Source organism: Haliotis asinina, chromosome 14 (assembly GCF_037392515.1).
Source record: "Haliotis asinina isolate JCU_RB_2024 chromosome 14, JCU_Hal_asi_v2, whole genome shotgun sequence".
NCBI classification, from domain to species: Eukaryota; Metazoa; Mollusca; class Gastropoda; order Lepetellida; family Haliotidae; genus Haliotis; species Haliotis asinina.
In genome coordinates this window covers 13,024,928-13,039,283 of record NC_090293.1, presented here as the reverse complement: position 1 = coordinate 13,039,283, position 14,356 = coordinate 13,024,928, and the positions used below count along the sequence as shown (strand labels likewise).

The 14,356-nt window shown below is 41.9% G+C and overlaps 1 protein-coding gene across 2 annotated transcripts in view; it reads right to left on the bottom strand.

Moving 5' to 3' along the window:
* The window catches only part of LOC137261075 (SCO-spondin-like), a 58,706-nt gene that overhangs the window by 26,581 nt on the left and 17,769 nt on the right, over positions 1-14,356 (bottom strand). For both annotated transcript variants that reach the window (XM_067798742.1, XM_067798743.1), the window contains 16 exons: positions 14,073-14,270; positions 13,404-13,598; positions 12,619-12,816; positions 11,451-11,645; positions 10,735-10,920; positions 8,860-9,057; positions 6,957-7,148; positions 4,939-5,130; positions 4,206-4,397; positions 3,901-4,092; positions 3,496-3,687; positions 2,947-3,132; positions 2,059-2,250; positions 1,508-1,699; positions 852-1,040; positions 121-306 (listed from right to left, as the gene is read on the bottom strand). In XM_067798742.1, the coding sequence (XP_067654843.1) occupies positions 121-306; positions 852-1,040; positions 1,508-1,699; positions 2,059-2,250; positions 2,947-3,132; positions 3,496-3,687; positions 3,901-4,092; positions 4,206-4,397; positions 4,939-5,130; positions 6,957-7,148; positions 8,860-9,057; positions 10,735-10,920; positions 11,451-11,645; positions 12,619-12,816; positions 13,404-13,598; positions 14,073-14,270 (3,075 nt within the window). The remainder of the gene's footprint in view (positions 1-120; positions 307-851; positions 1,041-1,507; positions 1,700-2,058; positions 2,251-2,946; positions 3,133-3,495; positions 3,688-3,900; positions 4,093-4,205; positions 4,398-4,938; positions 5,131-6,956; positions 7,149-8,859; positions 9,058-10,734; positions 10,921-11,450; positions 11,646-12,618; positions 12,817-13,403; positions 13,599-14,072; positions 14,271-14,356) is intronic.

The following is a 14,356-nucleotide window of genomic DNA, read 5'->3' as shown; positions in this document are numbered from 1 at the left end:
TTAAGTCTTGTACATCACACACAATCACGACCTAAGATCAACAGGATGCATCACATGACAGTAGCCAACCAGTATTTACAAAATAGGTATGTTCTTGTTTATGTTTATTTAGTCCGGTACCTGGACATCTGGGTAAATTGCAAGCCTGACTCCGTGTATCAACTCGCGATCCCACACATGCTGCTCCACCATTCAGAGGTTCTATGCATGTTCTTGTCCTAGTTTCCGCCTTGGTCAGTGAAGCTGGACCACAGGTTACTGTGCATGACCCAGTCCATTGAGTCCATTCTGTAAATCTTCCGGGCACTGTTGTAATAAAAAATCACATGAATTGAAAACCAGAATGTTTTGTTATGAGTATTTGGTTGTTTTGTTGTGACAGCTATGATAATAACTTCAAATTAAAAGGATGATAGTAATGTCTTCTCGGGTGTGAAATATTCCTTTCATTAAACCACTGATCCTCTCTGGTATACAAGGTTGATACAGGAGGGCGCACCAAGACCCAAGCGTCTCAGTCTCTGCTAAATGTGATAGTGTTATGCAAACTACCATGTGAAGGAATCAGCTGGTTTCACGTTGTTTGGAAGACCTGTGAAGATCAGGGTTAGAACTGATCTACATCAACCCATGCCTGTCGTGGGAGAACAACAAACCGGACCGGTGGTCAGACACGCTGACTTTGATGACAATGTCTTCGTATACATCAATGATCATGCTGTTGATCACTGGATTGTCATCCAAACTCGATTATTTGCAGGTCGCTGCCATATAGCTGGAAATTTTGCTGAGTGCAGCATAAAACAATAAACCAAACAGAGGTGTATGTGTGAGAGTCAGCGGTATTTTACCTGGACAGGCAGATCCTGCACATGGTCTGAGGATAGACTCTTGCCGGCTTTCAGTACAGTTACGGCCCAGGTAACGAGGTGACGGCTGCGTGCAAGTTCTGTACCTGTTTGCGGTCAGAGTACCAGGTCCACATGTTACAGTACATGGGCCGTTAATCCACGCACTCCATTGAGAAATCCCACCATCAACTGTGATAAAATGATCGATATGTTATGAAAATGAATCTTTAAAACAAACAACTTTTTTTATGTGATAGTCCACCTCAACATTCGTGTTTTGAATTAGCCCCATTGTACACTTAAAGTAAGGCGATGTAAGTAAAACAAGCAAAATGCTTTTTAGTTTTAAGTGCTATGAACATAACAAAACATGTTCAGTACACCCGTGCGGATCTGGGTCTTCAGCAAACCACGATTGTCGTAAGTTGTCACTAACGGTATTGAATGGCTCGTCGGCTTGGTTGATACACGTCATTATATCCCAGTTCCGTAGGCCGATGCTCATGATGTTGACCACTGGACTGTATGGTCCAAACTCGATTTCACCTGTATATTTTACAGATCGCCACGGCATTGCTGTAATATTGCTGTGTGTGACCTCAATCAATTCATCAAACAAATTACATGTCATACATGCTCGGTATAAGTTTACTCACTAGGACATCTTGGAACATTACAAGCCGTTCTGTTATACTGAGTGGGAGATCCGACACAGTCTAAGCCTCCATTAGAAGGAGCGGGGTTGGTACAATTCCGGTATCTTGAGCTCTCCTGAAAGACATCTTCTCCACAAGTGCGACCGCAGGGTGTAGTTGCCCATTGAGTCCATGGAGTATATTGTCCATTGACTGAAACAATCAGATTGTAAATATTAATCATCCTAAACAGTAGGTATATCATACGTGAAGAGTAAGTGGTACGACTCATAAACAAGTGGATCTGTTTTCAAATCCATCCCTTGATAGAATTTCTGAAGACCAGTATTGGTATCCAAGACGACATTATTTATAACATTGGCACAAAGAGTAAACATGAATATTTTCATGGACTAAACCTGTTCCTTTATCCACAAAAGTTGATAACTCATTAACTAAACCGCCAGCTGTTTGTCTTCATCAGCTACTACTACTACTACTACTACTACTACTACTACTACTACTACTACTACTACTTGGTGATCTTTTTGGTGAAATGTATTGCTACTTACCGGGGCATGGTGGGTGAACACAGACATATGTCTGAGGCTGAGATGTGGCCCCGACACAACCTAGTCCGTTAAACTGAGGAGCTGGGTTGTTGCACTGCCGAGTCCTTGTTATTGTTACTGATGTGTTACTTCCACAAAGGTCAGGGCAGTTAGGTGAGGACCACGGTGACCATTGAGAGTAACCACCATTGACTGGAATGAATATGAACATGAATTGAGGGACACAGTTACAGTAAACGTAACGTAAATGTAGCATTCGTTTTGTTACGACCTATCGTAAGTCTATAGTTTAACATAGGCTTGGGAATGTAGTAGCGATATGAACGCTTTGTGGATTGGGATCCTGATGAGCATTCGTTACAAAGCATTCGTAAAGTTACGACCTCTCGTAACTCTGTACGTTTATCATACGCTTACAAATATCGTAGCGCTACGAACGCTTTGTGAATCGGACCCTGTTAAGCAGTTCTCGTCGCTGCGGGAGGTAGGAGGTAAATATAATCAAAATGAAAATGAAAAACAACACATGAAGATGTAATTCATTTAGTCTGAAGTAAATCACAACGTTAAGTAAATGAGCGCATTGCCACGTGTTATTTTATCTTAGCCTTCCTACACAAATAAAACCACCTTACAGCTCGTACTCATTTTTTTTGTTTTCATCAAACAGTTAACAAAACTGCTATTACAGGTCATCATTTCTTGTCATTATGTGTATGTCAATTATAGCCGATTCGTATTTTACCTTATTTTATGTACAACTTCCTCTGCGGTTAGTCACATTTTACGTACAACTTGCTCTGCGGCTAGTCGTACTACATGTCCACATTCCTCTGAATTGCGGTTTTCACTTGTATTGAATAACCTGTGCATTCCTATAGGTCTTACTTGGACAATTTGGAAGATTGCAACTTCTCAGCAAGGTCTGGGTGGATGGCCCTTCGCATGGCAATCCGCCGTTTGTGGGGGGAATGCAAGTTCTCCTTCTGGTACTACTCGTTGTCAAGGAGATACCGCATGTCGCGCCGCAAGGTCCATCAACCCACGGAGTCCATTGGAGATAAAATCCATCACCTGTTTACATAAATGAAAAAAGACCCTATTGTATTAAACTGTACAGTTATCAGATTAAAGGCCACTCATTTGGTTGGTTGGTCTGTAATTTTATCCCGCACTCAGCAATATTCCAGCTATATGGTGGCGGTCTCTAAATGACCGAGTCTGGACCAGACAATCCAGTGATCAAGAGCAGAAGTAGGATATGATGACATATGCTGACCAAGTCAGCAAGCCTGACCGCCCCATCCCGTCAAATGCCTCTTAAGACAAAAGCGGGTTGCCGAAGATCAAACCCGGATCTTCAAGGGCAAAACGCTGCTCAGTTGATAGGGATAGTTTGTCAAATGTTTGGGCTAGAATGTGCAATTTGCTCGTTACCTGGGCAGTTGGGCAGATTGCAGCTCCTGAGTTCCGTTTGGGAGGATTGGCCTGAGCAAGGGGCACCACCAAACTGAGGCGGAGGCTGGGTGCAAAATCGTCTTCTGGTCCAGCTTCTGTTGGCCGTGGGTCCGCATGTGGCACTGCACGCACCAATCGACCACGGTTCCCATTGAGAGTATCCGCCATCGACTAAGATATAAACACATGGAACGTGATTAATGCTTGAGTGAGTATGGCATTACGCCGCTTTCGGCAGTACATGATATGTATCAGAAGATTTGTGTTAACAGACAAAACACTATTTTTGGACAACAGTAATCAGGATGGCAAATCTGTTCCTCTAATCTTCTGCTATATGACAATACCACAGTACATCAGGTGTGATTAAGATTGGTAACTTACTCGGACAAGCAGTAAAATTACAGCTTCTAATCTCAACAGCCTCGAAGGATCCTGAACAGTTTCTTCCGTTGAACAGTGGGGTTGGGTTGTTGCACTGCCTTGTTCTTCTTAATGTTCTCGTAGCAGAAACACCACAAGTTACAGCGCAAGGCGGGTTATCCCAGGGTGTCCATGGGCCAAAACCGCCGTCAACTGAAACGAATAAGAGAATTATTTGTAGCTGGAGAAAACCAACTAAAATATTCCAAATGTTGTACACATGTATGTCTACCTGAGTGTTCACACAAGCATAAAGAACAACTCACTTGGACATCTTGGAATAGTGCAAGGTCTTTGCTGTGTTTCCACGCGTGTTTCTGTACAATCCGCCCCGCCATTAGCTGGGACAGGGTTGGTGCAGGTTCGGGTTCTTGTTGCACGTGTTGTTTGTCCCAAGCCACAAGTAACTGGACATGGATCCACGTTCCACTGGGTCCATTGTGTTATGCCTCCGTCAACTTAAATATATGTGCGATAAAACACTGTGAAACAAACTAAAACATATTTCACCTGTATGATTTCTAACAGGCTGTTTTATGCTTACACCATGTGAAGTTTTCAAATTAGCCTATGCAGTGAGCATCAGACTTAAAAAAAGCATATTCTGCTCGACATAAATATCATTTAGTGATTGAGGAAGTACGGTTTTACGCCGTCTTTAGCAATATCATGGCGGGGGATACCAGATATGGGCTTCACACATTGTTCCCATGTTGAGAATCCAACCCGGATCTTCGGCTTGACGGGCGAACGCTTTATTCACGCGCCTACCCAAACACCCCCCACCCCCCACCCCCCATACATTTTAGGAAGGTCACGATATACGATGTTATATGTAGCATATTGTTCTGAGTGAATCATTGAACTGAACACAATTTGATCAAGTATCAACAAACACATACCAGATGTATAGTTGTTAAAATATTCAGATTCACAAAGATTCATCCAAAATATAGGTCATTAAAATATTTTTTCGTGTACTTAATTTGGAACACCTACTCGGGCATACGTTCAGATTACAGTTGACTATGAGACTATCGTCGGGACTTCCTACACAGGGACGGCCACCATTCGAAGGGGGAGGACTGTTACAGACTCTTGACCTTGTGATCCGCTTCAGTGCCTGCTGTCCACAGGTAACATTACAAGGGGGGTTGGTCCACGGACTCCATGCGCCGTAGCCACCATCAACTGTTACAAACGATATACATTGATCAATAACCTCATGACGTAAGTGAGTGAGTGAGCGAGTTGAGTTTTACGTCGCACTCAGCAATATTCCAGCTATATGGCGGTATGTAAATAATCGAGTCTGGACCAGAGAATCCGGTGATCAACAACAGGAGCATCTATCTGCGCAGTTGGGAACCGATGGCATGTGTCTGTGAGCGAGCCTGACCACTCGATCCTAGTCGCCCCTGACGACAAGCATAGCAGCCTTTTATGTCAAGCATGGGTTACTGAAGGCCTGTTCCACCATAGTCCTTAAAGTGTCATAATATCAGATCGAGGATATGAGGGTCAGCATACAATAAACTTGTCACCCTTGTACTTTGTTCATTGTTAGTTTTAATCTGCAATCAGCAGTATTACAAATATATGGCCGCGTTCTGTAAATAATTGAATCTGGACAAGACAATCTAGTGATCAATAGCATGAGCATCGATCAACGCAACTGAGACACGATGACATGTGTCAACCAAGACAATTAGTCTGACCACCCGATCCCGTTAGTCCCAGCTTCCAAAATGACCAATCCTAACTAGGATTCTCACGAGTTCTCACTCTTGTAAAACAGCACTACATACGAAGGTAGAGTATACCCTGGTTATAACGCCACCGCTTGTCCAGGAGAAAATATAGCATTATATCCAAGATGACATTATAAGCAGGTAGGACACGTAGGAGAGTCTCACTATCTGCAGGCTCTATGCAATCAACAAGCCGACTGAGCTGATGTCTCCTGTAATGAACCTTGAATGACTTGATAATCCCCGCATCTAGGGGCAGCAGGTGACTACTTGTAGTTGGCAAGAAGTGTATTGTCACTTGTGTTATCCCATCGGGGAATACAAGACTTTGAAGCATTAAATACTTTGAGTCATGTCAATTAACACATTCAGGTATGTATACTAAAGTACTGTCGGAAATAACAAAAAAATGTTTTTTTCCACATTTATCTCTGCAATTTACGTGGTTAATATGTGGAAATGTGAAACCTCTGTTAATTTATGTTCGGCTTGACCATGACTTTATGCAAATCAATGTGGGATGATATTGTACTACAAAGGACACCTTTTAAATGCACAATTTGGAATTAGGCGTAAATTTCTTTCTACCGCATTTCTTTTGCCCAATTTTACAAGTAAATATGCCTATCTGCATAACCTCTTACACGTCCCACTGAATACCCTGTTAGGTCAAAGTGAGTTATTTCGACATACCCTATTTGTATTTGTGTATATTTTAGGGATAGAGAATAACAGCCTAAAACAGATTTTTCCTATTTTCCTTCGGCAAATGGCATTATATCCAGGGTGACATATAACCAAGGGTACCAAAACTGCAGTTGTATTAAATGACGAAGAAGGCAATGCAAAATACTGTGAATTCGAGTGGTTGTTTCTTTTTAGTCGATTCAGGCAGTTCCATTAACGAGGCTGAGCAGTACAATTAAATTCATATTCTGTCACTTCTGGGAGACCACGATAAACCGAAAGCGAAGAATCGAAACTGCACCAACGGAAAGCAAAACAAGTAGAATATCACAGAGATATAAAACTAACATGCAACATGCAATAATGTAAGGAGATTACAACATTCAAGTGAGAGATAGAGTTTTAGTCGTAACTTAAAGTAAACGACCATACAAGGGACCGTGGGGGAATACAGTACTCCTGTTATCTGCATGAACCTTTGCAACACTCCTTCAGTGACTGACCAGTAACTCTCAGGACCAAAACATCTACTTAAGACTGCTATATCTGCGTGAACTATGCAGACAAGTCATAACCTACCTGGGCAAGCGGGAAGTCCACAGTTCCTGACTTCAGCCTGGGCCAGAGAGCCCACGCATGACGCTCCGCCGAACTGAGGTGCTGGGTTAGTGCAAGTCCTGTTCCTGGTGACGGTTCTGGTGACAAAGGGACCGCACGTCCTGTCACATGCAGGGATGCTCCACTGTGTCCACGGTGTGAGGCCTCCGTCGACTGAAAGTAGGAAACATCAACAGACCTTCATGTAGGAAACACCATCAGACCTCCTTGTAGGAAACATCATCGAACCTTTACCACTACTGGTAGCAGATAGCTGGCAAACAAGGATACGTTGACCCGTAATAGCACTGGTGCTTGTCATTGTGAGCGGAGGGACACCAGGTTGTTTACAATCAAGTGTAATTGCTCGTGAGTGTAAACCACGTCAGAGTCTTATCAGCAAGGGGTGTGTAGCTGTGCGCGAAATCAATTCCATCGACATGCACTGCACTACTAGCCTACATCTGCTCTCCTTTTCACAAACCAAATGGGTTTGCTCACCGCCATGCACCGCCTAATTCTCGTAAAAACGTTCTCTGCGCCAGGCAAATTTATCCTTGAGTGCCAGTAGTATTTAACATGTTAACGTCCGCTACATGAAATAGATACCATGTCATATGCTAGAGACACCTTTTATAATGTCATGGTATTTCAACCCGATATGATTAGGACAAACGCTGCAAATTTCTTTCCATCGAGTCAACGGATCCTAATTCAGTCTATTCAAGTGGTGGTGTCTCTCTTTTAATTTTCTATTTCGCCTTAATCATGTGCTCTGATTATGATTACACGATGCCATTTAGAAAGTGGTCAAATGCAACATATGTCATATTTGGGATTTCACTTTCTTAGTAAAGTACAAATTCTAGTACTTTTTTCGGTTGAGTCCCATCCGGGTTTCGAACCCGCACCCTCAGAGTCAGGCACCTAATCGCCAGCACACAAAGTCAGCCGAGTAGCTTGCTCAGCCACCGCGACTTCCACATGTGCTCTGGCTGCATAATCGCATACGTTTATCGAGTATGTATATTTGACATATCTTTGCAAGTTCAATCAACAACTGAAAATGTTTTGGTAATTTTGGTTTCCACTCAATAACACTATTGGCTAGTACTTGAAGATATTTCTCATGTATCTAGTGCAACTAATGACTGACTAATTTTCCACTTGCCCTGATTTTTATAACCCAATACGTGATGTTAATGTTTACTGGACTATTTATCGAGGAGTGATAATTTCACTCTCTACTAGCTCTATTGTATTATCACTGCGAACTTTAATAGCTTCATTATGAACTGATATGAAATCCTTGATTATTTGGAATTTGAAACCATAAGTGGAAATTATCTAGTAGTCCACGGACACGTTAGATACCATTAGTTAATTGTCGGAAATGAAAACTGACTTGTCCCGGGGGTGGGGCGAGGGGATTTTTGAACCCCTGCAATGGTTGTTTTACCTCCCCAATAACTGTACACATCTGAATGTATATATTTAGGGGTGCCGTTGAACGTCATGAAAAGAGCTTCTTTGACGATAAATTACTACCTGTGTTTATGGATATTTGATAATTTATACGACCAATTCCCTGTGGTTGTATCATATTCCGTAATAGATAATTTGCTATAAGAAGTTACCCTAATTCAAGAAAAGACTCTAAATAACCAAGCTATTATTTTTGTTTTATGACAGCCTGGTTTCCAGAGCACCGATTCGAAAGACATGACAGTGTCGTAATGACATGAAACTTTTTTTTATGGGAATGGCATTTCATAAATGACTTATCACAGCGTCATCCCTAAATGTTTCATATATAACAATGTAAGAAAGTTGCATTACGTGTAGGATATGACGTATAGGACGTTTATTACAAATATTTACTCACTAGGACAGCGTGGAAGAGGACAAAACCTTTCTGCGGTTTGTGTGGCAGGCCCAAGTACATCACAGTTGCGGCCTCCGAAGGATGGGCTTGGGTTGTTGCAGAGTCTTGATCTGGTCACTGTTCTGGTGTACGATATGCCACAGGAACCTGTGCATGGAACGCCACTCCATGCACTCCACAGGGAGTAACCTCCGTCCACTGAAACAAAACAGTGTCAAACGTCACGAAAACAAAACAGTGTTATGCATCATTAAATCTAAACAGTGTCAAACGTCACTAAAACAAAACAGTCTTATGCATCACTAAAACTAAACAGTGTCTAGCATCACTAAAACAAAACAGTGTCAGGCACTACTAACACAAAACAGTGTCAAGCATCACTTAAGGAAAACAGTTTCAGGAATCTCAGATATAAACCAGTGTCAAGCATCTCTAATGCAAAAAGTCTAAATGAAAGATAAGCAAATGGCATGAGTGCTCATTCTGTTATTGTGAATTTGTGAAAAGGTAACTATTAATAAACATTAGTCCATGATTTTCTTTTAATTAGCAGCACTGACATCACATTTTGAGGAAAACCTCTTTGAAAATTGATATTTTTGTGGTTTTGAAGTACAAACATAATTATGTCAATGTTACATGTGCAGCCGAGTGGGTTGGTATCTGATCAACAGTCAGAGGAAATACACTGTGTCACTATGTGCTTGTTTTTCTCTTTTTTTTTCTCAATAGACCAGACAGTGTTGTTTTTGGTAACACTGCATATGATATCGCTAAGCCACTCACGATGCCATTACAAGGAAGTTCCAAAGTACCTCTTGTAACAATCACTTTAGTTATGTCATTTCAGCGATGCAAATAACAATAACAAACTTTGCAAAAATTGCATTTGCAATCAATCTCTATCAGGTGTGCGAAATATATTTTATGTTGAACAACACTGTCGTGGGCGTCAAGGTGTGTCTGAAGCATGATGTACTGATGTACTAAATAATGCTGCAGATTTGACTCCCAATCAAATTGTTTTAAAACGTCAAAGAATGACCTTCATATATACTAAGTAGAAATTAAGGGGTCACATGAAAGGACGCGTGTTTATTTTCCTCCAAGGTTTCCTCACAAGCGTTGTAAGACTTGAGATCCCCTATTTTTTCCCCTCAGTATATGTGCCGGTACACATGCTCTTACATCCAAAGAAATGGAAGTAGTTCTGGCTGAAAATCAGTGATGACTGATGGTGGACAGGTACGGAATTCTTCACTGACTCTGAAGCACCAACTTCCTCTCAGATTGTCACAGAAAAGTTCCAGGACTTTTGAAAAAGTGTAAATATGGAACGATCGTGGTGGGAGAGAGGTGCCAATGATGTCATGATCGTGGAGCGGAAGAACACGATGTTTATGATTGTGTCAGATATTAAATTATGGTACTTCAAGAGGGGAAAGTTCAAGTATTGCACACTAAAAATCGGAAATCATTTCTTCCTGAATTCTGATCTTCACGGATATTGGTCAGTATGACTGATGGTATTATAATAATTACGTTGTGTATTTATATGAAGTTCAAATTCAAATAAATGCTGAAAGCAGACTTCATAGCACTTTGGTACTATGTGCTTTTGTCTATGAAGTATGTGTTTATGATGTGATGTCTATGATGTACCGCGACCAGAGCCAGTGACAAGGTATATGAGAAAACGTAAGGTATGTAAGATAACAGATGAAACATTTCCAAGGGAATGGAATAAATTGTCACATTTTCCCTTAATTTCTCTTCACCATCTGTTTCCTCCTTGGCTTCATCATTTGTATGTTATCACTCTTGTAAATCCAATCACTCCTTCGTTTTAATTGGTATTATTAAATGTTTACTCACATGGACATGCACTCAGTTGACAAGAAACGTCCCTATTCTCAAGAGATGGCCCAACGCAGGGTAATCCTCCGAACTGTGGTTGGATGCAGGTTCGAATTCTTGTCTCAAGCTTTCTTGCCGCCAGTCCGCATGTCACATTGCAGGGCGGGCTGCTCCATTGACTCCACTGTGTATACGTGCCGTCGACTACAAAGGAAGAGTGAGTAACTTGGTTTTAGCATTATACTAGCAATAGTCACGGCGCGGGACACCAGAAACAGACTTCACATATTGTGCCCAAGTGGGGGTTCGAACCTTGGCTCTCGGCGTGACTAGCGAACGCTTTAACTACAAAGTTTACCCCATCATACCATCGAAGATGAAAGAAACTGATGAACTGGGATTGATTGTTGTTTAACACCCCGCTCAGCAATATTCCAGTTATATGGTGGTGGTATGTAAATAACCAATCCAGTGATGAACAGCATGAGCATCGATCTACGCAATGTTGATGCGTTTACGAAGATATGTGTCAACCAGGTCAGAGAGTCTGACCACCCCATCCCGCCACTCGCCTCGTACCAGCATGGGTTAATGAAGATCAGTGCTAACCGGGATCTTCATTGGTTGAACTTTGTTTAACAACACAAACAGATACACAAACGTCTGGCTGACCATCAGTTGTCCTGACAGTTATACCTTTTGTGAATTCTTACAGGGAAGGGTTTATCACTTACCGGGACAACTCGGAAGTCCACAGCTTCTTGTAACTTGTTCAAATGAAGTGCCAAGTACAGTGCAATCGCGACCATTAAAAGCTGGCGATGGATTAGTACATGATCTGGTCCTAGTTACATTTCTCGTGGCTGCGCCACATGTCACACCGCATGCAGGTATGTTCCACTGGGTCCATTGAGTGTAACCCCCGTCAACTAAAGAAACACAAAAATAATAATTCTACACACAGGTCAAAATGATATTGTCTATAAGACGATATCTCAAATTAAACATTACATTATAGTATCTCTTAAAAAAGGTCACAAAATATACACATTAACCCGTAAATGTTCACGTGTACTCAAAACTGAAATGAGCATGAAGCATCAGCGCTAAGAGAGAGCTGGTCTTGGCTGTAGTCAGAAAAAAGAAAAAGAAAATACTTGTGAAGTCATATGAATGTACCTCGGAAAATGAGTGGGAAAACCAGCATCCACAAACGGGTAACCATGTCCAGCAATCACATTACGTAAGAAGTAATTATATTTCATTGCTGTTTGCAGGGTTAATCTTTCACATGGACGCTTACCCTTCACACACAAGACAATCAAGTGATTGATAGACCAGAGTAAGTCAGTGGGTGTGGTTTAATGCCGATGTAATCAATATTTCAGTAATATCACGTAGGGGAACATCGGACATGGGCTCCACGCATTGTACCCATGTGGGGAATCGAACGCGGGCCTTCTACGTGACGAATGAACGCTTTAACCACAAGGCTACGCACGGTGGATCAGAAATCAACAGCTGTTGAATTTGGAATTGCTGCAGCTATATGGATGAAATTCCACTGATTACAAGCACTCCAAACACTTTGTTGACAAAACATAGATAAATGCCTATAAACCCTATAATGCCTATAAGCCCGGGGACTTCAGTGTATCTGCATATTCAGATTTTATAAACAACATACTAAGTGAATAAATAACAACCACTATACTATACAATACCCAACAGCCCCCCCCCCCCCCCCCCCACACACACACACACTCCTCCCCATTGTCCCGCACCCCCCACCCCCAACAAGTGGAAAAGTAAAACAGAAAATAATAAAGAAATAAAATAGGATAAAATAAAGTAAAATCAGATAAATTAACTAAAACTAACAAAAAGTAGAAAAGGACTCACTTGGGCAGTTAGGAAGTCCACAGAGCCTGGTTGCAAACTCGTTTGGTGATCCGAGCAAAGTACAATCTCTGCCATTAAATTGTGGTGAGGGGTTGGTGCATGTCCTGAATCTAGACACTGACCCACTTTGATTTGGCCCACATGTCGCTGTACATACAGGTTGGGTCCACAACGACCACTGAGTGTAACCTCCATCAACTGAAAAGCAATGTGAAAATTGTATTTGTACTTAAGTAAACTTTTTTACAAGTAGCATTGATTTTGTTCCAATGTTCACAATTGTATTGAGTGAGTGAGTGGGTGGGTGAGTTTAGTTTTACGCCGCACTCAGCAATATTCCAGCTATGGTAAATAATCGAGTCTAGACCAGACAATCCAGTGATGGACAACATGAGCATCGATCTGCGCAACTGGGAATCGATGACATGTGTCAACCAAGTCAGCGAGCCTGACCACCCGATCCCGTTAGTCGCCTCTTACGACAAGCATAGTCGCCGTTTATGGCAAGCATGGGATGCTGAAGGCCTATTCTACCCCGTGACCTGTACGGGTCTACAACGGTATTGTCCACTAACAGGAAATGTTACAAAGTATTGACTCAACTGTATTTTCGCATTCTCATAGAATACATATTTAGGGTAGCGCTGCGTTTACTTATATATTTTAGTAAACATAATATCTTATTTCGACCTCATTCTGAACCTGAACAATAAATGGTATCATCCGTGTATAGCTGCCGTATTGCTGAGTGTGCCTTTAAACAAGAAATAAACAAACAAACAAACTTGGGCAGTCCGGAAGACCACAGGAGGTGCGTCTACTTTCTGCACGGTTTGTTTCAGGGCAGTCAGCTCCATTAAACGCTGGTGTGGGATTTGTACAAGTCCTGAATCGTTCTTGAAGCCTAGTAGCAAAACGTCCGCAGGTTTCTGGGCAGGCGGGAATGGTCCACTGACTCCATTGCGTGATGCCACCATCAACTGCAAACATGGATCGTGTATTATGAAACAATTGTTTCTCAAACAAAAACGGGGAGAGATGTGGAACATGCGAATCATGTTCACCGCGTATAATATGCTGATGGACTCGAAAGAAGGGAGACATCGTATCCTCTTACATATTCATTTCCAGGGCTTTTTGTACGCTTTGTATTGTCCTGTCCTGGTTATCTGGAAATGTGTTCCCTTATCTGTTATGTGTTACGTGTTTATGTGTTTCCTTATCATCTGGATATCTCTTCACCATGACAATACACTTTGTCATGAGAATATGAGAAAGATGAATACCATTCAGTGATACTTAACATAGTAATGTCTTTCTTTAACGTCGACACTTTAACGGCCACTGCATTTGCCTAAGTGCATCTAGGTTATTTCAGATAAGAAGGGCGTTCCCCTGAGTTTAAGAATGTTCCTGAGTAATATCTTAGATCAGATGACTTCTGCATGCCTTACTTGGACAGTTAGGAAGACCACAGCTCACTGATCGAACGCCAAATGTGGACCCCAGTAGTGAACAGTCGCGTCCACCGTTCAAAGGCGTTGGGTTGGTGCATGATCTAGTTCTTGTCTCTGTCCTGTTGAATGAAGGACCACACGACTGGGTACATGCAGGACCAGACCACTGAGTCCATTCAGATAGACCCCCATCACCTGGAATATACCAGAGCTGGAATTTATCAGTTGTTCAAAGCTCTCGGTTATTTATCTTATCAACATACACGTATGCGTGTTTTCAA